We start from the raw sequence: 27,961 nt of genomic DNA on the forward strand, positions 1-27,961 counted from the left end.
TTTGAAAGGTTATGCATGGTTAGTTACTGTTCAGTGAAGTTAATTTTTATTTCACAGAGGTTTTAAAAAACTCAGACACAGAAACATCATTCCAATGAAGACTACACTTTTATTCCAATATTTTGTAAAGGCTTTAAACTGAAATGTATGACACGGCATCCTTGTCTCAACAAATGAATCCACCTTTCCCAAATCAAAAATAACACATTCCTCTAGTTTTACACTACCATAAGCAGGTACATAGTACATGTACAGGTCTACCTATGCTCTACAAAGGTTAAGTACATGGGTTACCTGAGGTATGTTTGCATACAAACCATAGTCTTTCAAATACATCTCAAGTTGTAATAAAATATACAGTAAACGTCTAGAGAAATACCATTTAAAAAAAAAAAAAATTAAGGCAGATTTTAATATGAAACTTTTCTGACCAGCTTGAATTCCATATAATTAAAGTGGACATGTTCCATGAGCATCGACAAAATTACACATGATATGCTTTATACTGTATGTTATTTTATGGTTCTTAGATTATACACTATTGTAAGGTGGCTGAATGCACAAAAATACATGTTTATGATGTACAAAATTGCAAAATGAATGGCACTATAATGACAAAGTCAAGATGAATGGAGAGTACATAAAGTTAAGCACGAAATGTTTTCCTTAGTTTTGATGAATAAATATTTATTATAATGATGTTTCTTGTTACACACAATGTATTTAAGGTAATCTGATTCATTTTACTGGATCTAACTATTCTAATACTATCCAAAGTTGTCATCTATTAATTTAATAGACACAGCATGTTTTTCTTGTTAATGAAAAAGGGCCTTTTTCTTGACTTAAGTATTTTTTAAATAGACATTTTAAATGATTTGTAGACATGTAATGTCACTTTTCATTATCCTGTTGATAAAATAAACAGGGCATATAATATAGAATTTAGGAATTTGGTTCATCTGGGAACCCTCTGTTTTCCTATGCTATCTGAAAAAGCTTAACCCTAATACATACTAGTACATATAATCAAGCAAAGACTGGAATGATTTATTCCCAAACAGGAATTCTATTGAAATGGACAAAAGAAGCACACATGTATGTGAAGTCCTGAAGGTGTAGTACTGTCATCAAAGGCAGCTCTGAAAATAGTACAAAGTTCAAGATGTGTGCTGTCTTAGACATATTTCCTCTGTAAAAGTGTGCGTGTATCTGTGTATTAGGTGAGGAGCTGCCTGATCTCACGATGGACGTAACATAGGAAGTCAATGTATGATGCTCCTCCATGCAGACCTTTATCCTCCACTAGATGTTGGCGGAACAGCATCTCTGATCTGTCTTTCTGCTTCACAATTACCATCTGAAATCAGAAGACACCGTTAAAGACCTACTGCAGCAGATCTGTGATCAGGAACGACTATGACCTTCATGTAGACCTAAAGACTTCTGGAACTGATACAGCAGAAGGACTGCAGTTGGATGACCTCCCATCCAACTGCAGCCATCCTAATGGTCTTATAACACTCTTAAGCTAGGACAGGGGTGCACAATTTCGGTCCTGGGGGACCAGTGTCCAACACAGTTTGGTAGTTCCTCTATTCAAATACACCTACTAAATCTGGTAATTAACAAATAAGTGTAATCAGGTGTGTTTAGGCAGGTAAATCATCAAACAGTGCTGGACACCAGCCTTCCAGGACTGGAGTTGTGCACCCTAAGCTAGGACTGTTTTGTGAGCAGCTAACAGCCTTCCTGGGGCAGCAGTTCAAAAGAAGGACAGGACATCCTAAGGCAGTCGTTGCTGAAGTGTTTCTACATGTTACTACACTCACTCTGATGATGACAACACAGTGTCTGAAATGTTTTGTGAATCACTGAAGCAGCCAGTTATGACCGAGGCTACATGGCCCTAGAGCAGGGGTGTCAAACTCAACCAGTAAAAGGGTCATATTAAGAAATCTCAGAGAAAAAAGTTATTTCATTTTTAATGTTGTGCTGTAACCCAAACTGGCCACTGTTTATTCAAAATACACAAAAACTTCAACAGTAAAATACAGACATTTGTAGCAGACCTCAAAATATTACATGGACACTTGAAATATTCAAAATTTAAATATCCACAGCAGCTCAGTCTTTTAAACCTACCTATTAGCTTAAACTAGACTCCTCGCATCTTTTCTTTGCTGCACGTTCATTAAGACTTGGGCTCAACTTCTGAGCTTCTGAGCTGCTGAGCTTACGTTAAGTGTGTATGTTGGCTGAACTGCAGCTGAAAGGCATTTTGGTGATATGACTGGTGTGGAACTGTGTAGGATTGTGTAGAACTGAAGTGTAACTGCTGTCCCATACACTGTTATTGGGGTGCAAGAGTCAGAGTGCTTTTGTGGGCCAGATAGGATTGTGTGGCGGGCCTGGGCCCTAGAGGGTCCTAGAGGTTTATGACCATCTGGAATGTTTTGAGAATCCAGCCCCAGATTAGTCATCTCAGTGTTGAAGATAAGCAAATAAGAGTTTGTCAAATTACATTTTCAGCTCTTTTAAAACAATTAAAATGCATCTTTGCTTTGTTGACACCACAAACTTTTAAGCATTTTTACGACATTTTGATCTTTTTTATTTCAGATAAACTTGCAGTTATTTATCACTTGATCTTGTAGTAACTGTACAAACTGAATGAAAACAGTGCTGTACCTTCATGGAGTGGGGCCTCTGCTGGGAGATGGCACAGATGATGGAGCGAAGCTTCTTAGACTGGGCATTATCCAGCTCTGGCAATGAAGTCTGCAATAACATTATAATCGGTCAGTGATCACCAGATTATCTTTTGAGATGTTAGACAAATAATTGTTTTTTAATTCATGTTTTTTTTTGGATGAGGCTACATACAGTCAATAATGTAATATAATAACGTTGTAAAAACGCTAAAGGTAAGTAGGTGTCATAGTGGTGTTAATCTGTGACTTATTAACAACTCTGTGGTTGCTGTTTCAAAGGCAGTACCATTGTTTTTCACATGATTTAGTAAACCCTAAGGCAATTATTCTTTAACTCCTTAAACTCTTAGGACCTGTCACCAGGTCCACATGTCTATTCCTCACTCTCACAACTGCACACCTTTGGTTGTACAGTAGTTACTGGACATTAAGCCTTACGATTAGCTACTGAATAATTAGCCTGCAGTTTGTTTGGTTAACCAAATTGTCCCTGAGCAAAGTGATTGTGATTCTATATATGATTCTGTATACCATGTCAGGGCTGAGGTGGGCCAAGGATGGCACGTTAAAGAGGTTCTGGATGAGGTCAGGGGGACAGGCCTGTCCCAGCCACAGGAACAGAGTCTGGCCATTATCCAGCAGGAACATTCCATTCTCACTGAGACGCTCCTCAGAGCAGCGCACTGCAGCCGGCACTCCCTCATTCACTATATCCATGGAGTGCTTAAAAAAAAAAAAAGGACAACAAGAACACTGAATAAACAACCTCAAATAATACTGATTAAAGCAGTAGTCCAGTTATCATTTGAATCATTTCAACACACTAGCCCATTAACTTCAAACACACATATTTTAATATATAATTATTCAGTTAATAGCATTATGCTGTAAATCTGTAGCATTTGTTCTTTTCAGAGAAAAGGTAAAATGTTATCAGTGTATGGGTGACACTGGATTTCCACAGGATCCTGCCTGATCACCATGGATAGCAGAACACGTCAGGGAAAGTGAATGAAACCGAAATGGCTTGAATACTCCCGAATTCAAAATTTGAATAAACTTCATAAGTCTGTCTCATCCTGAGACCTGCATTGTGTGACTGCAATCACTACAGATTCAAATTAACATTGTATAGTTCAATAGAAAACTCAAGGCTTTATGTTACCACAAATAACAAAACAGCTGTGACTGGTTGCAGGCAGTATTGTAGATCATCACAGCAATGTTATTATTATTTCTCAGTAGATCTACCAGGCTTAAAACAACTGGCCAATCACAAGTCAGAAAACTGCAGAGGGTAAACAAATGCATCAAGCTCTTGCTATACCGCTCTGCAGTACAAACGCTATGTGTGAGAGCTGTGGCAGGTATGCTGCCCCATCACTCATATCACACAGAGGTACAATGTGTGCAACAGGCTTTAGTAACCGTTAACTGCAGCGTAAAGCGAGACACTGCAGATTGCCTGAACTCAGAACTGTTAAGTATAGAGAAATGCATCACAATTACTACCTGCGGTAATCAACTGTATGAGACTGATACAGCAGGTAGGTAGAAAAATACTGAAATATTTCTTGAAACAGTAACTTTGGAGAGTCCTTAAGGGAGAGACATATAAAGCCTTCTTCCTTCAAATAAATTGCACAATTACATGACCCATCTTTCTATTAAATATGTCACTGTCCAGGTGCCATTTGCACTTGACTGTGTGCATAACTGTGCTTTTGTACTGTTTTTAGGTACTGCCATCAAATACACGAAATGAGAATTCGTTCTCACCAGGGGGATGAGACGCGGGTAAAGGAGGACCTGGCTCTCCTCCACTCCCATAGACATGACACTGAGTCTGTGGAAGGTTCTTTCATCTGTAGAGAGCTCTGCACTGCCCACCAGCACTGGAGTCTTCATCAGGCTGTTCATGTACACTGGGAACACCTTCATAGCATCAGGCAGGATCAGCTACAGACAAGAACATGAGGAGAAAAGAAAGTGTCAGTTAAAAAGTAAACTCTGATCTGACCTTACACTAATGGAAGATAACACTGATGAATAAATTAGTTTGTACAGAACTGCAAGCATCTTTATAATCTATATCGTCTTTATTTACTCTTTAAATAATCTCTATAATCTTTATCATCTTTATATAATCTTTGAATAATCTCTAGAATCTTTATATTCTCTAACACTGCATTTTCATCATGCTGTAACCATTTCTCTTTTCTCTGAGAACAGCTGTGTGTTGTATTTGTCAGACCTGACTGGCTGCAGAGGGGCTGGCACAGTGCTTCCTGTAGCAGGCCAACATGTGAGCTGTCTGCTTAACCAGAATCTCCCTCACTGTCTTCACAGGCTGGTTTAGAATTGCATGGTATGCTGGAAGACCAAAGACAAACAGTTATACTTAGGACTATATAAACAGGTTTTGAATGACAATTCTCATAACAGTGTAATTTCCACCTATTGTAATTTTTCCAGACATAAACTAATGTTCAGAAAGCTGGAATAACTTGTTCAATAAATATTTTTCATTACTCTACATGCAATAATAACTAAGACAATGAGAGAAACATATACAATGAGTCTCATCACCACTTTTTACATATTGAGGTCAGTTATATACTTGCTTTTTGATGCTATACAGTTATCTCAGACATCTCAGAATCACCTACAGCACTGTTCATTATCATGAACACATTTATTTCTCCCTCTTTATTTATAGTTTTCTACTAATCATTTGAAATCAGTTTGCATCTAGCATACTGACATTTCATTACTATCATTTTGTACAGATATCCACAACAAAGTTGGTTTTAAATAATTGAAAACATCTGCTACAAGCTTTTAAATAACAGTGTACTTAAGACTGATGCTGGATAAAAAAAACGTTTTCCATCATGAATATACCCTGGCTGCAGTTTAGCCCAGAGGTTTACTGCCTCTACCCTTACTTGTCTTAAATACACTGTGTGGGTGTGGATTAAGCATAATCTTGGATTTCAGTGTCAAGGGAGAACTCACATTACAAATTATTTTTAGGTTTAGGCTTAGGCTTAATCTGGCCTAATCAAAACTTTTATTTGCAGTAAATCTCCTCTGATAAAAGTGTTTATCCTAAACTTAACCAACTCTCTTACAAGTTAATGATAGCACGGTTATTGATTTCTTTATCTTAGAGTTTTTATTGTACTTTTAAGATGAACTTGATCATCTTCCTTACATAATGTCCTGGAAAAGGCAGACGTACAAGGCACCAGTGCATTGGTTATCCTGTGTTTAACTGGCTCTTTTGGAGATTGAATGCAAACACTGTCATCCCACAGACTGATTAATATATTACAGGTTATGTGTATTGCTTCAAAGTATAATATATTACAGCTGCCATTCATCCAGTGAAAGGTAGTAACTCTTAAGATCTTCCTCACTCAGGGTGCAGGAAAAGACTCAAATAGAATTTTTATCCTAGTTTTAATCAACTCTCCTGAAGGTTTAATGCTAGCATTCTTACCTCATACACACTTTCAGGTGGTGATCTTTCTCTCTTAGGGGTGTGGAAAAGATTTGAGCAATACTGCCTAGTTTACTTTTTATTTTTATTGTCTTTCACTTTTCACTTTCAAGCACTTTAAGAGTCTTTATTTTTTCCTTTTGATGTTCTTTTTGCTTTTCTTTATGTAAAGCTCATTGAATTGCATTTGTGTATTTAGGTTGCTATACAAATAAACCTGCCATACCTTATCTTGCTCAATGTTTCTTCTGAAATCAAGGGTACTAATAGAGAGTTTGTCCCTCTTTTCTGCAGCAACTGCCGCTACACTTTTGGGATGACTTTATGGTGTTACTGTGATGACTTGAGTACATTCAGCTATAAAAGCATCAGTGACGTTATGTTCTTATATTGGATGATAAGCTCTGTATTGCAAACTCCACTCTCACTTGTCCCAAAGGTACAGGATGCAATTGCACTGCTCCACAGCCTGATTCTGGTGGCCCCTCTAGCTGATGCTTGGCATTGGGAATGGTGAACTTGCTCCAGGGTGTGCGGCAACTCTAGAGCATCCCAATCTACTGGCGATGCATTTCTATGGAGATTATAGAAGCTTTGTGTGCACAATTGAACTCCTGTGTCAATGGGTGCCCCTTAAAGTAGCTGAATTCACTGAGTAGAAGGAGTGTCTGAATACTTTTGGACAGGTAGTGTCTACCTGACTACAAAAGCAGAGGAAAGAGGGCATGACAGTGGATTACCTGACTTGGCAAAGAAGTTGATGAGTGCATCAGTCTCGCAGCTCTTGTAGAGCTCAGAGAGCTGAGAGCTACAGTTGAGACTGAGGTTGTGGATGCGCAGCCGTCTCTGACCACTGATAGAGGTGTACAGCAGAGCACACTGCAAGCAGGAGAGGAACACAGTAAGTATGTGACCAACAGTTGTTTTTTTTTGTCTCTCTTTAGAGGTGAGTGCTTCTGAAAAGTTTTATTTGGTTTATTAAAAAAAAAGTAAACTAGAGAAATCCTCATAGTGAAATAAGAATACTGACAAATAATAAATAATGAGTAGCAGGTCCTGATTTTTTTCAGTTTTATGAATTAAATGATTAAACAGATTACAGCACATATCATGCAGTTGTCTAAATGAACACACAGGTCACTGTACAGTGGTGTATGTGGCCACACTGACCTGAATTAGTGCCCCAGTCTCCTCACTGAGTGCGTCATCGTGTTTAAACTCCACAGTAACAGCCTTGTCACAGTCCACTGCTGCCATCTCCACGTCGGTAGTGTTGTTCATGTAGATGGCACCAAAGAAGTCTGTGGCTCTGAAACCTGAGGTACATCAAGACTGAGGTTAATGGCTCAGCAAAATGTTGTAACAGTTTCATACACTGGAAAAAAAGTAATGGTTTTATTTTTACTTGATTCATGTTGTTCACCATTTCATCATCACAGTTACAGCTTAAAGTAAATAAACTGTGATCATGTATTATTTTTCATCCATGTGGATTTGAATGGAAAACATCTGAGTCAAATAAAGTCAAAGTATGTTTCTATCTTTTTTTATTTGGTACATAATTTAAGATAATCCGTTATTAGTCCCACAACTGGGAAATTCTCTAATTGATTTACTGTCAAGAGTGGCCCATTTCTCTTCTGTTGGCTTGTTTAATATTATAGTGGCAATATTACCTGTGCTGGTACGGACACGCATGATGGCATCAAATCCAATGGACTTCTCCACATCTCGCCTCAAGTCAGTGAGGAAATGTTCACCATCTACCTCAACCTGTGAGCGAGAGATGTAGGTGTCAACATGACCACAAGAGGGCAGTGTTTCATAACACTACAATAACAACTACAAACCATTACCGAAGTCAAAGCTTCATCCATTCATGCAATTTTAACCTGCCGTGAGTAATTTGACTTCATGACTTTTGAAAGTCTTTGTGTTAAGGCCCGACCAATAGGAAAGTTTTTTTTTTTCGTTATTTAAGGTAAGCAACTGATTGTCAACTTAGCAGTTTCTAGTTGTTAAGAGAGAATGATCTTATTAAAATTCACACTAATTAGTGATTTTACTTATAATAGAAGTATCTATTTGTTGTAATATAAAACAAGCTTCTTATAACTACCAATGCTTTATAAAAAGTCTTGTCAATGATACAGATAAATCTGCCACACTTTAATATAGGCCTGTTTCATTGGTAACATGACTTCATTTGGGCTCTTGTATGTACTTATGGATACACACCTGGAAGTTGCTGTACTTGTACACTGAGCCACCAGTGTGTGTGGGGATGTCACCCATAGTGGCCATATCCATGTACTGGTTTGGGAACACAAAGAGGTCCACACAGCAACCCTGGGCAACACAGTCTTTAGTCAGCTGCTCGTACACACCCCGCTGTGGCTGAAACAGAATCTGCAAACACATGTACACTTAGTCTTAGTCTGACATTCTCAGCATGAACTCGGTTTAGCTCCATTCTGCTTTTTCCTCTTTTGTGTCATACAGTTTTGATGTCATTTTCATAGTGAGGATTTGATAGAAGTATAAATGAACAAATGATTGAATGAATAGGCCACCTTTTCCTTCTCAGTGTTCACCAGCTTCCTGTCGTCTCGGTTCTTCAGCTTGCCCGGAGCCTCTGCGGTAGGGAGTGAGGAGTGGAAGATGAAGAGCTTGCCGCTGCACTCAGCTGCCTGAGTAAACAGATAGTTTGAACATGATCAACGACACACAATTCTCACTGGAGGTACAGCACAATTGGAGAAGTGATTAATGAATAATTAATAGCTGTTCATTTTTCTTAAAGGCTTTGGGGGTTAGTGGGCCATTACACTTAGTCGATAAGCTCAAACACTCTCTGAAACTGCTGAGTCACAGGACAACTTAGTAAATATTTGTTTGGTAATGGCATGCAGTATTTAAAGACACGCTGGGTTAACCCTATCTTACCAAAGGTTTATGATGTGTTTGGCATGTGGAATTGGAGCTTTTTATATGTTACTGTGTTTCTGAGCAAATATGAGCACACATTCAGATCAGGATTCAAATCACTAAGGGCTTATCGATATATTTCATCAGAGTAGCGACGGGGGCAAATGTGTGAAGTATAGTGCTCTTCATATGTTGGCTTGCTCAAAAAGGTAAAAATCTATAAATGTTCTGCTTAGATTATAAACATTAGATATTAAAATAAATGTGACAACAATAATAAAAAAAGGTTATTAAAGGAATAGAGTTGATTAAAAGGTAAAAACAGATGCTTAAGGTTTAACACAGTTCACCAAAAAGAAGTACTGAAACAGGGAGTATAAATCAGGTAGGACAAAAACATTTTGGGGTCAAATTAGCTATAATGACTTACCTTTAGTGCCTCCACACCGGCTTGAATGACTGGGGCAAAAACTGTCTCACTCTCATTGGTATCAGCAAACATGTCTGGGATCTGGTCCAATAGACTATAAAAGACAAAAGAAGGGATTCCCAAAAATAAGATATCTCCTAATGCCAAAGGATGTTTATTCCAGTTTTACTTCAATATAGTGATTTTGAATCTCATTAATAAAGTCATACAAAGACAGAAACTTGCTTTGGACAGACTCAAATGGCTATGTTTGCCAAAGTTTTAAAAAATGACACCAATACTTGTCACATGTACCTTATTTAATATTTAATGTGTCCTATTTAATCTAAGTTGTGTATAGCACAAAAACGACAACAACCATACTAACACTAGTACTACTGCTAATAATAATCATAATAATAATAATAATAAACCTACTTGTTGATGACAGCTCTTGACTCCTGAAAGTTCACGAGGAATCCATCGAGTAGAGGCACAAACATCTCTGCCACATCTGATACCACCATCATCTGGGGCTGAGCCAGTGCACTCTTCACATTGTAGAAGTGCAGGATCTTGTTGTAGGTGACGAAGCCCACTTTGATGGATGAACTCTCGGCTCCTTCCTCCCTAAAGACACATGAGGGTACACATGCATTAGGTGATATGCTGCATTTTATATTAACGCACATATACAGCATGTACAAATGTTATTGGAGCAAACAATGAAGTCTGACGTCCTTAAGCTCTTAAACTATCAGAGACATGCTGGTGGGTCCAGACTTCCTCACTCTCATAACTACACACCGTATATTATTTGTATGGTATTTGTACCATATATTATTTGTATAATGTGCAAAACTGCCTTTTTGGCTTCAAATAGCTCTTAGAGGTGGTCTGATGACTCAGTCACTCTACTGATAATTCAATGGGTTTATCTGATTAATCTGATAGGTCAAAATGATAATGTCTAAACAATCAGAGTAACAAAGCCACCATTTTAAAGCACGAACAGTAGGCCAGCATGGATCAGAATGGCTAAAACGTGTGTCTACAAGACATCAGTGAGAAATGCAACTTCCAACTGTTTATGAGGAAAACATCAGTGGACACAAGGCAGACAGGACAGCTAAACTAGTTTTGTGTGTTCTCTCTCTTACTTAAGCCAGTTCAGGCAGCATTGTGTATTTGTAGTGCTGAGAGCCACTTCCTTAACATAAATCACTGTGAAAGCTAACATAAGCCAATATTGCCAAGAACACATTCCTTGTGCAAAAGCAACTCTTAAGAGGAAAAAGTCAGACATAATGGAATGAGGTCATTCTGGCTATGTACCTCTTATTCTGACTCTTTCCTAATTAGACGGACCATTAGGACAGCATGCCCATAGTGCTGTGCAAAGCAGCAGCACAAATGAGCTTCTTATGGTTTCAGTGGTACGATTAAAAGAGGGAAATACTCAAAAGCTTTATGTAGACATGCAGAGTTTGTGCTTAAGCACTAGAGTGGAGGGAAAGAATGTCTGAAAGGCAAAAAAGGCTGAGTGAGAGGTGAAGGGACTTCTATGCTTTCAATTAAGAAACACTCTTATCTCTTTTAGCTTATCATCAGGTCTGAGTAAGCGAGCAAAAGTCAAAAGTACACAGTTCCAACTGGAAGGAAACAATGTAAAGGAGTGCATAATACTGTAGTAGGATGGACACTTTAAAATAGTTCTGCAAACACTAAATATGCTTTTGCAATATAATTAAGATGTTTTGTTCAGGCTGCCTGAAATAATAAACAGAGTAAAGCCAAACTGAGCAGTACATAACCCTAATTCTATTAGTATGCTGCAGCTAAAATACACATAATGTAATCTGATTAGGGTTGTACTTCATTATTCGATACGGTGATATTGTGATTTTTTACATTTTTCAATACAGTAAAAATATGAGCACCAGAAAATCTGCCTTAGGTTAATATGTTTCCATTTTTGTTTTATTAGAGCATTCAACATTAAAAGAACAATATTTGAAACAAAGGTTCTGCATTATAGTGCCCTAATCTAATGGTCTAGCCACAGGCTAAATATGTTAGCCCCAAGCTAACACAGTAGCCACAAACTAACATGCACCCATTAAGGGAGGGCGATATAAGAAAAATATAATATCACAATACTTTAAGATATTTTCACATTTCACAATATGCACCATAATATTTTGGTTTTCTGAGGTTTAATAAGTTGGGACAAAACAGAATCTGTAGTGCCACATATAAAAAGGTAATACAATAATACTATAATATAATAAAATAAACCAACAACTACAATGATTTTTATTCTGTGTTTTACAAACTATGTTGCAATAAATCCAATTAAACAGGCCTAATTATGCTCACTTGTAATGAAGCATGTAGTTATGCTCAAAAAGGTTACTATGACAAAATAATCACAATAACACTAAAATACTGTCATACTGCCCAGCCCTACTAGTCATGACACGCTACAATACATCCCTAAATGTAATGTAATGTTCATACAGAATATGCTGTTTAGTGGCGGAGGTTCAAGGCTACCACGTAGCTGCTAGCCAGGAAGTGGAAACTGTACTTGAGCTAAGCAAAAAGGTTCAGCAAAATGACTTCTACTGATATTTACATCTTAGATTTGTAGTCCTTGCTGGAAAAATCTGCAAGACAGTAAAACATGCTGCTGGCTTGTCTCACTTAGGGTCTGCGTGCCAACCCTGTCATTACCCATACAAAAAACAGATTCAAAACAATATCACTCCAAAACAGAGAACATTAACTGCTATCAGCTTGATGCATATTTTCAGGCTTGAATTCTGATGAAAAATTAAACTGCTGACATAAAAACATACCACTGGGTACAGCTACTAGCTGCCTGCCCTTTCAAACGTTCTCTAAGAGTGGTAAAGTGAACCATATAAAATCGTTGGGTGTCCAATGTGGTTTTCATTAAGTGTAAGCACTCCAGTGAGCATAGCCAGGAACAGAGGGGAGAAATCAGATTTAATACCGCAGGCTTATTTGGAGTGTACTACTAGAGTGCTTGCGAGGTGAGGTCAGTTTCCCAAACAATTATGGACATACCCACATGAGCTGGGGGAGAAGAAGAACAGAATCTTGTAGGAAAGAGACATATGAGTCCATAGGTGGTAGATCAAAAGCCCACCATTTTTTTTCAGGCCAGAAAAATGGCACAGAGAGGAGCCATGTGCACCATGGACTTTTCAGAGACTTGGACTGGGTACAGGACTGCAGTCAACACTGTAACATGCTCTGGCCTTCCTCTATCAGCCCCCACACAAAACCTTGCAGGCAGGAATTTTCGAATGATGAGATATTGGAATGCTTAGCAACACTGAGCTTTTGTTTTTTCTTTTTTCCCCCCACTTTTTTTCACTGTGGCCATATTTGGCATTGGAACTGGGGGCCTTTTTTTGGGTGGGTTGGGTTGCATTCCGAGCTGACAGTAACTCAGACATGCACATGTTCCACCTGAAATGTGCTGACAAAACAGTGAGGGCCTTCACTGCCCAAGGCAATGAGTGTGCTCTAAAGACCCTGCGAGCGACCCACTGCAGCAGTGTGAGGAGCTGAGGAATGTGATGATGAAAACAGTGTGCAATATGCCTGAAATCTGCTGTCCTCTTAAAAGTTACCCGAAAAGCTCCATGCTGATACATATCATTGCAAAAGTAATGCCACACTGGCACTGGAAGACTAATCTTTATTTAATCTTCAAACAATATAAGAAAATCTTTAATTGGTATATAAACTTTAGGTTCTTTAAAGATGCATTATGTAATTTTTTGGAGTTACAGTTCAAAGAAGAAGCAGGATGAAAAAACACACTGAACTATGGTGCGTGCGCAGTCTCCCTGTAAGGCCTGAAATATTCATTTAAAAGTCAGAGGCGTTGGGTCAGATTTCGCAGGAGTTTTTAGGACCACGTCATATATCTTTACACATTAATGTCATGCACAGGCTAAAAAAGAAGCTCTGGCTCTATGTTTAGGTCTCAAATACAAAATCAACATTATACTGATGAAGATATGACGGCAATAGTAGATAATTCACTACCATCCTCGCAAGACACATCCTTCACCTAGTTTTTTCTGAGTTGAAGTGAATACTCTTTCAATACGCTCGCAATCATCAGATTCATCCACTCGGGGAAGGAAACTGAAGCACAACCATAGTTACAGAATGTTCTTCTGCACATTGTGTGCAACTACACATTTCCACCAGAGAGGTCTCCAAATCTCCAAAACATGCACAGTGCGATTAAAGATAAGAAACTATAATAGCCCAACCCATACTCATATATTTCATTTACTAAAATGGTTCATTAAAGAACAATTAATTGAAAAGTTCTTTAGGGAACCACAATTGGTTCTTTTATGGCATTGCTCCAAAGAACCCCATTGGCATTGTTATTTTGTAGTTTAGTTAAAGTTGAGAGATGACCAAAGTGTGCAAAAGCAGCTGAAGATCTTCAGGGCATGATAAAAAAAATCATGTGGTATCGGTCCCTGGCCTGTAAAGTTTTTCCTCAAAATACTAACCGAAAATATAATCAGACATTACACTTGACCATGCTTGTAACTTCTCTGGACAAAAATGGTTAATAAACTGATTTCCTTTGCAATAACTTACCCACCTTATTCTTCAGCCAATATGAACTGTGCACAGGTGAAATAACTTGTGACAAAAGACAGTCAAAGTAGCACCCTCACTCACTTTGGAAGCCGATCCAGAAGCATCTTCAGTTCCTCACATATCAGTTTGACTAGCCCGCTCTTTATGTTGTTATAGGAGACATCGATCATGAAGATATAAGCTGGAGAATTCGGGGGCTTATTGTTCTAAGAAAAAGAAGAAATGAAGCCATCTGATGTTAAGTGCATAAAATTACAGGCAAAAAAAAAAAATCACAACACACACACACACACACACACACACCCCGATCAGGCATAACATTATGACCACCTCCTTGTTTCTACGCTCATTGTCCATTTTATCAGCTCCACTTACTATATAGGTGCACTTTGTAGTTCTACAATTACAGACTGTAGTCCATCTGTTTCTCTGCATACTTTGTTAGCCCCCTTTTACCCTGTTATTCAGTGGTTAGGACCCCCATGGACCCTCCACAGAGCAGGTACTATTTGCACTGCTGTGTCCGAACCACTCAGACCAGCTCAACACACACTAACACACCACCACCACATCAGTGTTACTGCAGTGCTGAGAATGATCCACCACTCAAATAGTACCTGCTCTGTGAGGGTATTCATCATGTCATAATGTTATGCCTGATCGGTGTATTGTATTTATTACTCTGAACCCAGTGACAATCAAACTAGAACTAGCAAATGCTCATTTACTAAACTAAACGCTAACTGAGCTCAACTTGAAACCAGTGCCAACAGTCTTAAAAGGACAGCAATTTAATTTTCAGTTAAGATCCTGCATTCTTTGCCTGAACCAGGCAAAAAGTACACAACCTTTTGGGCCCTAGTAAGGTATTTCACTGCTCAAATGTGTTTTTATTTCACTCCTGTTGTTGTTGAAGCACTTAATTTATGAAATCTTGCTCAAAACCTTGAAACAGTCACTGGCAAAATGAAAAAACAAGCAAACGGACACCAATGAAAACATCCAACTGACACATACTCATTCCATCACCTACATTCTCATGGAATGGAGGGCAGTAGGAGCAGGACTAAGTGCTCACTGTTTTGTTTCCATGTAGTTACCACTGTGCAGTAGGTATCACCTATGAGGCTTTTGTTTAATATGGGCCATCAACAGAATTCTAAACATTAATAAACAGTAGAGCGTGAAGGCTAGAGTCAGGCAACTGAAATGGGGTCAGGCTTAAATTTAGCCTCTTAAGCAACCAGCCGAAACCAAGACCATTACTGGGGTCTTACCGAGGTCTGCTGCTGATTTATCCTTGATTTAATTAAATTTAGTTTTTATCTCACAGTGTTGCCACAGTGTAATCAATTTGTCAGAAATAGTAACAGTAGATAAACAAAAGAAAAAATATTTCTCAAATACACTGTACTCAGCTCCAGTCTTACTACAGTGACTTTTACATCAGTTTATTTGCATTTAGTCACCAGAAGTTTACTTCACTAACAAATATTTTCTCTAAAATGGAATTTTCCCACTGCATATTCCCTTTGTATAATAGCTTGTAATATGATACATCATTCTTCCTGAAAATAATCCTTTGTCCTCAGACTGCTGCAGGACTCTTACAGTGTTTGGGCCTGAGATTTAATCACCCATCTTTGACTGAAAAATGCAACATGACTGCCAAAAAGTGAAGTTCTTTCAGCTGCCTCCTGGGGCATGCTAACCTCTTGAAGCACAATCAAAGACTTAGATAATATTTTCTCAGATGTTTCCTTGACTGAATCTCATTTGTTGATACTTGCTGATTAATATCAGCTTTAATCCACAATAAACACTGGATAAAACTACTCTAATTGTCTATGTTCAAGGTATTTGTTTGTCATCTAGTACAAAGTATGCTTTTTCTATCCTAAGACAGGCCCTGTAATAATTGGCAAAATCATATTAACACTGTAGCCAAGCAGTGCATTATGTGAGACATACATAAATATTCAATAAGAACAAAAGTTCAGTTTTTGAGCTTATGTGTTATGTATGGTTTAGAGGTGCTGCAAACAGAGCATTACCTTACAGTAATCCAGAGTAGCAGTGAACTCATAGGAGCCTAAGGACAGCTCTGGTCTTTCGTATAGGTCCACTCTTCGACCCATATGGTCCAGATGCTGGAAATACTGGACAGGAACTGTGGGGGAGGGGTTGTATGTTTTACTTCTTACTCTTTCCAAGGAAATAACTTTATAGGAAACATGCATTTTTGGCCCATTGTTTCACAGTATTTAATCACAAAAACTGCAGACTTACTTTTGTATTACTATCTTAAAGGACCAATATCATGGAAAATTAGATTTTTCTCACTATTATTAAATTAAAAAGCTTGATGTAGTATGTAAACATTCAGTCCATTCAGTCCCATCACTCCTGAGTCAAAGTAGTAAATAATAGGAATTTAAGCTGCACAGTCTGATTTGTATTCTGAGTTTGAGTTTTGGTGATGTCATGAAAACCAATGAGTTTACATATATTACTTATTAAAAGAGGCACAATTCAGGGTAGACAATCAGAACCAAAATCATTTATGTGTGGAAGAGACTGGAAAGTGGTCATCTGAAAATAAATTACTTAATAAATCATTTATAAAGCTATATGATACATTTATACTATAAATGATTATACTATATTCACACAAACACTTTAAATGGAATTTAGGGAAAATGTACGATTTGGGCCCTGTAAGGCTTTTTATTCTCCAATATGTATAATTTAGACACATGCATGAAAAATGAATGGCAACCTTAAATCTAAAATCCTAAAGGACTGACCAGTGCATTGCAAATCAGACACCATGATGCAGTGAGTAAAGTACTGACCCTCATTAACACAGTTGCAGAAGCTGCACTGGTAGCGCCGTCCTCCATCAATGAAGAGCATGAAGGGGCACATGTAGGCCTTGCAGCGGTTACAGCGTATAGGTCCTGCCTCTCCGTGATTTACCACGTACAGAGGAGTCTATTAAACATAAACAGAATACAGAGAAGACATAGACAAATTATTATCTTTTTGAACGGTAACATGGAGCTTCCTGCACTTGTAATTGCTATATATATATATTGTAGAGTATGACATATTACTGTCTGCAATGCAGTTTATGAGGCATATCCCCACACCCACATGTTTCTTATATCTGTTAAGTGAATAGTAATCACAAACTTAAAAAGCATATGCAGAGCTAATTGGAATAAGCTGGTCTCTGCCTAATAAGAGTGGATGGCATGCTGTAAACAAAGCTGGTAGACTTGCAGCCAATTAACTTCACTTGTTTTGAAGTATTATTCATGCAGTGCACATTTCTGGTCAATGCTGAGAAAAAACAGAGGGAGACTGACCAAAGGGAAAACTGTAAGCACTGGTTATGCTGAACGGTTCTTCAAAAGCACTCAGCAAAAAAAGCTATTTCTGTCCCAGCATTTGTCTTGTTCCTTTAAAAGACTCAGGCATTGTTGTGTGCTCTAAAATTTTTCTAAATACAGTGTTTACAGGGGTTACGAAGAAAGGGTTCATTAAGGCCTGTTCTATTTCTATTGGTGATAGAGTGAGATGTAGCCCTTTTTAGCTCTGTTTTTATTCAGAGAGCTTGAAAACCCTTCATCCAAAATGTTCCCCAGAGAGTGAACTTTAAGCTAATTAGCCTCTTGTGAAAGACTACACTAACATTGCCTAAAAAGGCCCGACAGAATAGTGCTGTCATGGACAGAAGGGTGAGAGTGACTGAAAAAAAGACCCCAGGGGCACACAGCACTTGGAGATCTTGACAAGGAGTTGAAAAAAAAAACATTATACTATCCTTTCTTACATGCAAGTCAGCATGATGAAGTTACAATTAACAAAAAAAACATACAGCGATTACAATTAATGTAAAGGCACAGGTCATGTTTACTACACTAACACTGCAGAAATGTTCATTTTTTTTAAATGTTCATATCATTTTGTACTATTTTAAATGTACCAGTTAAGTACTTGTTAATAGTCTGTGAGCTTGTCTGATCTGTTCAGTATGTTACATGTCATACTGTGTGCACTCACCAAGACAAATGCCTTGTATGTGCAACATACTGGGCAAAATAAATTGATTCTTATTCTGATTCTAACCGTTGCTAAAAGGAGAATTCCACAAATTTGTCAGAATTAAGGCATAATTCTGTTGTTGAGATGTAAACAAAATCATTCGTAGTGGTTTGACGTGAAATGGTGCACTGTACGGAAACGTACAGACTTGGACTTTCTTTACCATCATTTTTACCAGATAACAGGAACCGAGGATTGTGACATTTACAGCAACTATGCTTCAGGCCAAAACCTTCTCTCAAAAGCTACCATAAAACAATGTCTCAGGTATCAGGCAATGTATTAATAACTATTTTATTAAACAGATGACTGGGAGGTACTTAGAGGCATTAAACTCTTCAGACGTTTGGTTCACTGTCATTGTGAACAATTCTGACAATTTAGTTTCTGTAAAATGGTGCATTTCACATCAAACTACTGTGAAAGAGTTTACATCATAACCATTTAATTTTGCAGAAATTTTGTAAAGATGTAAAAAAAAAGGAATTTCCCCACAATTTTTTATGAAAGAAACAACTGCTGTCACTGATACACAAGCATTTAAAGTAATCGAAGTACAAATTTGTGCCTTAGACATGCATCTGATGGTACACACTTTCATTCTGGCTATCTGCATTACAGATCCAAACATTCCAAAAGATGAGCAACACTGATGCTACATACTTCATTTTTGGGCACGGTGGCAAAAGGTTTGATGATGGTGGCCAGGGGCACTTGGCACTGCTTGGCAAGGTCAGAGGAACAGGGAAATGAGTAGGTTGTGCATCGCATGAACCTGGGGCTAGCATTTCCTGAAACAACAATCAACAATTTGAGTCACCAGAAAGTTATTTTCTCAATTCATTAGAAACTCATTAAATCCCTTTTGTCCTTCTGTTATTAAATTCACTATAACTAACTTATTAGCAGTTCAAACACTTCAATCACTTTGTTCTAGAGCTCACCTTGATCCTGGACTGTGAAATTGGTCGTGACCAGAGGAGGCACCTGACCCCTGAGGTTTGTGGTGTAGAGCTGACCACCTCTCTTAGCCTGGTCATCTTCGATCACCTGAGTCTATACAGTGGAAACTAATGTCATTTTCAAGGACACAGCAGTGCATATTGTTTTTCTGTGATCCAAAGAATTTTCTTTTACATACACCCCCTCCTGATTTCTACTATTACTACATATTTGTCACAGTTGTTTCAGATGCTCAAACAAAATTTAATATAAGACAAAGACAACCTTAGTAAACACAAAATACAGTTTTTAAATAATCATTTCATTGATTGAAAAAAAGATATCAGATAAGGTCTGCGTTCATGATTCCACCATTAGAAAGAGATTAGGCAAAAATGGTATCCATGGAAGAGTTGCAAGACAAAAAAGCACCGCTAACCAAGAGGAACATAAAGGCTGGTCTCACAAAAAAAAAAACGAAAAAACAGATGACCTGACCCCCAACGACCCCTTTTGGAATAATGTTCTCTTGACTGATGTTGAAAGTGAAAACTTTTGGATGACAGGGGTCTTGTTACATCTAGCATAAAGCAAAAACATCATTCCACAATAAGAACAACATACCAACAGTTAAACATGGTGGTGGTAGTGTGATGTTGTGGGGATGCTTTGCTGCTTCAGGGTGTGGGAGAGTCATAATTGATGGAACCATAAAGAACATCATCAGTCTATGATCTCAAGCTCAAGCGCAATTGGGTTATATAAAAAGACAACAATCCAAAGCACCAGAGTAAGTCCACCTCTGAAAGGTTCATCTCGCCTCCAAGTATGCAGTACCAATTTGGCTGAATCAAAGGAATTCTGCAAAGAAGAGTGGGCCAAAATCCAAAGCGATATAAAAACTGATTTCTGTTATAGAAACTGTTTGGTTGCAGTTTCACATGCAGGACACAGGTTTTGCAAAACGTTTTTCTTTCATTAAATGAAATGATCATGTATGAGGATCTGAGAGCATTTAGTGTGACAAATATGCAAAAATTGAGAAAATCAAAATACTTTTTCACAGCAGTGCAATCTAATAAAACTGCAAACAGTACATTGGCTTTTCACAAACTATTTAAGCTTCTATATATCCCATCATGAACTACCACCATAAAACCATATTTTTCTGGTTACATGTGATTACATTCCTATGGGTACATAAACAAAACAAAAAGTAACAAAAGAGTTTTATTGCAGTAGTCTTACTGTGCTAGGTATAGAGTCTGGGTCCAGTTTCTTCTGAGGAGGCCCAGCCATATGGGCGGCTCCTCCAGGGAAGCCTCCTGGGAAAGCACCTGCCTGAGGCCCTGCCATTTGTGACCCTGGCATCTGCCCTCCATACGGCCCTGCAACCACAGGTATGCTCAGACCAAATGAAAGTATAAGCTGCTACAACATAGTGTACTCATTATCAGACAATGCTGTACATTAATAACTAGAATCCTGCTATACATCAGAATCATTTTTATGATAAATGAAAGTTAATAATGCCTTAATGTAAAATGTAGTTGCCAAGATACATTTCTAAAAAATGACTTTTAGATATAGATTGACAGGATGTACGGCTGCATGATAAATCATAATTTTATCACTACTGCGATATGTAAATAAACACAATAAACATATTAAGAGCTGTGATGACAGATCAGATAAAATTAGAGACCATAGCGCTAGAAGCCCAACTACATTTTGCCTGCGCTAGAACTCTGCTCTCCCGCATGGAGTAATTAAACCATTCAGCTGAACAGCCAACCACAAAATACACAACAAATACTTATCAAAAACTACACTATCCTGAACTACTGACTTCTTTAAATGTAATGACTAATTTCACACCCACTGTTGTCTGTAACATGTGTGAGAAGAAATGGCTGCTGTTATAACAAACCTGCATCACCATAAGCAGCATCTAAGGAATTAAATAATTTTTTTCCTAATATGTTAAATTCAGCACATAAACTGCACCGAAATTTGCAGAAAATTACATATTTGTTTCTTCTCTGTACAGAATGTGTTATTTTGGCATTTTTGTGGTCAGTATAGAAAACGCTGTTCAGGAATTTTTTTTAACAGTACAGTGTACTTTTTTTTTTTTACAGTTGTGATGTAAGTACCTACCAGTATTTCATTATCTTTGTTTTGCACAATAGTGAATTGTGCTTTTGTAATTTTACATTTTTGCCATTTGCTTAAAGAAAAGGTTAGTTAGATTTTTAGTTTACATTCATGATTTCAATCATAAATTATCAGTTCTCATATCATCATCATCATCATATCCAACAGCTTTATCATACTTCACATTTTATGTCCATATTGTGCAGCCCTAACAGGACATGGCCATTTGACTGCCATACAAAAACAAAAAAACACAAAGCAGTGTTTTAGCGTAACATGTAGGGGCAGATGACATGAACGCCGCCTGAAACAGTGTTACATACTGTGTGGTGACCACTGGAAATTTTTGGACTTCTGTCTAGCAGCTATATCCTGCTTGGCAAGGCTCACTCTGTGAGAGTGTGTAGAGCAAGCAACTGTTTGCAACAGGTGAGCAGATTCTATTAACTTCATAACAAAAAAATTACTTCTGGTCAAACTGATAAAAACAGGGCACTGAATTGTGTAGACACAGGACAGCGTGAGTGTAACTAAAAATGTAACTGACAAAATCTACTGATCAGCTGATCAGTCAGTGTACCTCTGTTGGCAAAGTGTCAGAGGCTCAGACCATGTTTTCAGTTATTTATGCTGTACATTAGAGATGACCTTCATTTGCTTTAATAAACTTCTAACCTGGCTGTTGAGGAAACCCCTGAGGTCCTCCTGGCTGCTGGAATCCACCTCCACCCATTGGAGGAAGGCCAGGCTGTGAGTTAGGCATTCCCATTGGTGGAGCTCCTGTTGCACCCATGGGAGGGCCAGCTGCCATTGGTGGACAAGCACTCATCAAGGGAGGCTGGGGGCCTGTGGGAGACATGGGTGGATGCCCCATTGCTGGTGGTGAAGGCATCTGGTAAGGCTGTGGTGCTGCAGAACTGGTGGGTGACTGAGGAGACTGCAGGGGACCCTGGCCTTGATAAAGAGAAAATATAAGGATTTATGTTTAGAGAACAAATTCCAAACAAGTACAATATCTGCACTGAACTCACTTGTAAAGTTCTACTAAACCTACCATATCCACCAATGCTCATAGTACTCATCTGATTGGTTATCTGTTGGGTTGGAGGTGTTGCCTGAGCCATGCTGTGGTAAGCAGGTCTTTGAAGGGGCTGTCCATAGGGAGGCATGGCAGGGGCAGAGACCGCAGGAGGGGGGACCCTGATTGTAAAGGAAAAGCCGATAAGAGACTCAAATTAAATCTCAAGAGCATTTTGGAAAACACAACAGACAAAACTCTTTAGAAAACTGGGAGCAAGGTAAAGTTACTTCTGAGGGTGTGCGCCATTTTGCTGAATGGGTGATCCATACTGGCTAGACACAGGTGGCGGAGGCATTCCAGAAGGGGATGAGGCTGCTGGCTTCAGCACACCTGGAGCACAACAATTACAGAAAAAGGATACAGGATCATGACCATATTCTTAATGGATTATTACTTATTGAAAAACATTTACAGCAGTCAACAATCAGAAATCAGACAAGACCAAAATCTAGCTTAAGTGTAAGTGTGGTTTAGATTTATGGGGTAGCAAAGCTGGCCAAATGGTCCAGATGGCCCAAATGGCCCAAAAGGTGTCAAAACAACTGGCTAGAACTGGCAGTTCTAAAAGTAAATATCGATGGATATAAAATTTTACAAACAATGAGCAGAACAACAAACACAAACAGTGATGATACATTTTTGTGACTCTCCCATGCAATGTTATGACCTATCAATGCATTCTGAACATACAATTCTTTCCCCAGCCCTCCTAAAGTAATAGTTAAGCCATTTACATTTGCTTTGTCACTATGCCATTTAAAAAGACAGAGCAATCAATACATCGACAGACAGATACAGTTGTATGCACATGTTTGAGCACCTCTGGTTTTGTTGAATGAAAAAGAAGAGAGAGAACACACTTCTGCACATTTTAGTGCACAATTACTGTTTAGTTGCTAAATTTAACATATTGAAAAAATATAAACTGTGTCCTGTGAAAAAGTTAAGGCACATTTTATATTTTGCTTTATTTTTTTTTCCAATATGTTAAACTCAGCAAATAAATAGAAATGCAGAACACAGAACATACAGAATATACAGAAACATGCTATTTTTAAGTTAGTTACCTGTAGAAGGTGTTAACTTATTTTAAATTAGAAAATCAACAAAACATGTAATTTCATGAGGAGTGTTTAAACCTTTGCATTTGACTGTATATAATGACCTGTTCAGACTGATCTTTCAGAGCAGCCCTGTACAATGTACAGTGATGTACAGTGTCGGAGCAAAATGTTATGCATCAGAGCGTGACTACCATACAGGAGTGGTGAAAAACTTTTGACTTAAAGTTTTTGCCCTCATAGTCTCTCACATTCTGAACTAAAGTAAAATACTAGCAGCAATGTTAACTACAACAAGATGATATAATGATAATCAAGGGTTGAATTTCAGCTATTTACAGCTTTTTAAGCTAACGGTATAATCACACTCTAAATTACAGCAGTGTTTTACAACTAGTAAATCATATATACATTAGACACTACAGCTATTACATGCACTTATGTAAGTATTACATGCACAGTATTTCAGTCTGTAAAGATGCCAGTAACTCCATGTCTTCTTTTTTATCGTGAAACTACAAGATGGACTTATAAAACTGAAATATAAAACTGATGATTTCAAATGTTTCTTTGGTGTGAGAACTATATGTTTAAAAAACTCACGAAATGAACTGTTAATTAACAGAACCAAACTACATACAATGGAATGCTGGGGAGTTCTGCCAGACAGACTGCTCAAGACTACACCAAGTAGTGGTCAGTTTCCAAATGTACTCTTCAAGTAACAGCTAATTACTGTAAAATGTGACATTTTAACCTCTTTCACAAGAAGCATAACCTATATCTCCCAGAATGCACCATTTTTACAGCAATCTGCAGTATTTGAGGAAAACAGTCCAACCTTGTTGACAAAAACGTTTCCAATATAAACAAAAACAGAATGCAATTATGTGCAAATCATTTAAACCATATATTTAATTGAAACTAATGCAAAGGCAAAATATCAAACCTTGAAACTGAGAAACAAAAAAGATAGGACAGGCTAACCAAAGACCAGTGAAGTTAGTACAATGCTAAAAAAAACACCATCTTACAATAATTAGGTCTATTGGCAACAGGTCAGTGACATTATTGGGTATAAAAAGAGCATCCCAGAGAGTTAAGTCCTCCAGAAGTAAACATAGAGAGTGGATCACCACTCTGTGAAAGACTGCGCAGCAAAATAGTGCAAAAATTCACGAAAAACATTTCTTGGGGATTTCATCACCTACGGTACATAATATCATTAAAGCATTCAGAGAATCCAGAGAAATCTCTGTATGCAAGGGAAAAGTCTGAAAACCAATATTGGCTGGCCATGTTCTCAGGCTCTCATACAGCACTGCATTAAAAACAGACATGATTCTGTAGTGGAAATCACTGCACGGGCTCAGGAGCACTTCTGAAAACACAGTTCATCACTGCATCCAAAAACACTGCCGCCTTCTCTGGGCTTGAACTCACTTAAGACAGAATGAGGCGAAGTGGAAAAGTGTCCTGTGGTCCAATGAATCGAAATTTGAAATTCTTTTTGGAAATCATGGACGCTGCGTCCTCCGGGCTAAAGAGGAGAGGGACCGTCCAGCTTGTTATCAGCGCATAGTTCAAAAGCCAGCATCTGTGATGGTATGGGGGTGCATAAGTGCACATGGAATGGGTAACTTGCACATCTGTGAAGGTACCATTAATGCTGAACGATTTATTCAGGTTTTGGAGCAACATATGACATCTAGATGACGTCCTTTTCAGGGAAGGCTTAGCTTATTTCAACAAGACAATGCCAAACCATTCTGCATGTATTACAACATCATGGCTCCATAGCAAAAGAGTCCAGGTGTTAAACTGGCCTGCCTGCAGTCCAGACTTGTCACCCATTTAAAACAGCTGGCGAAACAAAAAATATGACAAAGGAGACCCTGAACTGTTGAGCAGCTGAAATTCTATATCAAGAGAACATTTTACTTTCAAAACTACCGCAGTTGGTCTCCTCAGTTCCTAAACGCTTACTGAGTGTTGTTAAAAGAAGAGGTGATGCAACACAGTGGTAAACATGTCCCTGTCTACCAGTACAAAAAGAGCATATATTTTGCGAAAAACAATAAAATTTCACAGTTTCAACATCTGATATGTTGTTTTTGTACTATTTTTAATTGTATATAGGGTTTACATCATTTGCACATCATTGCATTCTGTTCTTATTTTCATTTTGCACAGCATCACAACTTTTTTCGGAAATGGAGTACATTAACGCAGAATTTCTGCTGCACATTTACAGCGTTTTTTTTTTACAGTATACAATAACCACTATCAGTTTGTGCTTCTTAAATTAAGTAAGTCTCTGAGATATATCTAAACATGCAGGGACGAGATGAGGCCTGTCAGACACAAGTGAGAATGTGATCAAGGAGATTTTAACGTACCTGCTGTTTGTGCAGCGTAGGGTTGGGGTGGGGCTCCATAGTGCCCATAGTGGGCTTGTGAAGGGGGAGCTCCAAATCCTGTGGGGTAGCCCCCCATTCCTGGCTGGGCCTGGGAGTAAGGAGGTGTAGCAACATAACCCTGCTGGCTCATCTTCCTGTTAGAGTTCTTTCATTCCAGACTGACAGAAGCTCAGCAACCTGTGGAGTGATTCTGAAACAGATTTGATATCAGTTTTCAAACCTTTTTAATACCATACATACATTTTTTGCATTAACATGAACACAAGCTAATCTAATGTTAGAGCATGGATGGTGTCATTGTACAGTGTTTATGGCTTTCACCATTATGTCAACACTCAGTTATCATACCTTTAGTCAGAGACATAATAATACACCAGATAGAGGGGTGTAAAGCTCTGAGTTCATCGTGATTTGAGTTGATGGCAGTTCTTTGGGAAACTATGACTCCATTAGATTGTTTTGGTACAATTCAATAATGTTTTATTAATTAAAATACATTGCATACATAAATGTGACTATTCACACAGTAGTGGAATACAGAAACATATGGCCTTTTTATTTTAGATTTTTATGTTTCTGATTGTTTTTATGTTTTATGTTTCAGCCTGAGACTTTTATTTTGAGCCACAATTATTATTTAACATCATAATTGATTACAAGCCATTTTGTCACACAAATGTTGAAAGACAATAGCAATCTTAGAGGTTTAATTTAAGCAGAACTTAATAAATGTTACCAACAACCTGATTTTTTGTCACATTTACTGCAAACTGAAACAAAAATGTACTTTTTCGGGTGTATTCAACATATTCATCGTATTACATTGTATCTTTGTAACATTTAAAATACTGTCATATACTGCATTGCTGCAAAATGAAATTATTATAATTTTATTGTAAGTATTATAATGCAGTGCAATCTAGGGTTTAGGATACACCCTTACTTTTTTTGTGGTGACTACCTATGCTCAAGTAAACAGCAGTTTAGCCTGTAATATGAAATTATTACCTGCTGAAGTGCTGCAGTTTTTGTTCATACCATATCTCATGGCAACTCTTGGTCACGTGTAAGAAGGATCTTAACCAATGGACTATGATAAGTGGAGTGATTACATTGGCAGGAATACTCTCAACACTGCCTGTCTGTGTATGTGTGATCATTGGTTTCTCCATCTTCCCCTTTAAAGATCAGAGGGAATGACAAACAAAATTTCTTTCCTTTCAGAATTGGAAGCATATATGCCAAAATACAGAGCACCCTGCGCATAACGAAAGGGCTAATGAGGGAAAAAGTTTGTTCAGCCTGCTGATTTAGCCATTAGTCTAATATAGTGCAGTGGTCTGTGCAGATGTTTCACACATCAGACTGCCATCTCTTAACCTAAGGCCTGGTCAAAGAAGTTTCAGCGAGCAAAATCCACTCCTTATGCATCTATAAATGCTTTCTGGCAGGTAATACTAGCCATGTACTGCTCTAAGAGTAGTCCAGCACCCAAAGGAGGGCATCATTTCAGCTCTACCCAAAGCTGCCACGTCAAAGATTAGCGGTGAAACCCGTTTACGTTTAAATAGCAAGACGACACATGTGTGCCTATAAAAAAAACATTTTTCAACAGTTTAGCTACCGCGACATGAAGAAATTGAACCTTTTTGAACGTTGTTAAATGCTAGTCGACTGCCCCACAGTCAAAGTTGTGGTCTGTTACGTCTGTGATGAGCCTCAGACGGAAACTGACAACAACACGCTGCAAACTTTCCTCTTTGCTTTTGTGATTTTTATATAATGTTGTACACCTTCTCAGTAGAAATTCTCAGTTTGTCTGATAATATAAAAAGAAAGAGTCACTTACCGGGAAGGCAGAGATAACGCCGCCTGTCCTGTCTAAATGAAGCTGGCGGAGAGTGAGTGAGCGGAGTGCCACGTCAAACTCCAGCGTGATGAACCCTGCTGCCTGCAGCGTCATCCTCCC

At 38.1% G+C, this 27,961-nt stretch overlaps 1 protein-coding gene across 1 annotated transcript; it reads right to left on the bottom strand.

Moving 5' to 3' along the window:
* Positions 1-89: 89 nt before the first annotated feature.
* sec24d (SEC24 homolog D, COPII coat complex component) lies at positions 90-27,955 on the bottom strand. The gene is made up of 23 exons (XM_036596632.1): positions 27,842-27,955; positions 25,972-26,182; positions 22,739-22,841; positions 22,485-22,630; positions 22,106-22,384; positions 20,522-20,661; positions 19,276-19,387; positions 18,995-19,122; positions 17,077-17,215; positions 16,276-16,391; positions 14,303-14,427; positions 9,995-10,186; positions 9,578-9,671; positions 8,793-8,909; positions 8,458-8,628; positions 7,896-7,992; positions 7,390-7,535; positions 6,960-7,098; positions 4,969-5,087; positions 4,494-4,673; positions 3,246-3,437; positions 2,692-2,781; positions 90-1,360 (listed from the first exon to the last, which is right to left on the bottom strand). Exons 2-23 carry the CDS (start codon positions 26,120-26,122, stop codon positions 1,220-1,222), a joined length of 3,117 nt encoding a protein of 1,038 aa, XP_036452525.1. The 5' UTR covers positions 26,123-26,182; positions 27,842-27,955; the 3' UTR covers positions 90-1,219.
* Positions 27,956-27,961: the final 6 nt, after the last annotated feature.

This window comes from Colossoma macropomum, unplaced genomic scaffold (assembly GCF_904425465.1).
Source record: "Colossoma macropomum unplaced genomic scaffold, Colossoma_macropomum, whole genome shotgun sequence".
In the NCBI taxonomy this organism is placed as follows: domain Eukaryota; kingdom Metazoa; phylum Chordata; class Actinopteri; order Characiformes; family Serrasalmidae; genus Colossoma; species Colossoma macropomum.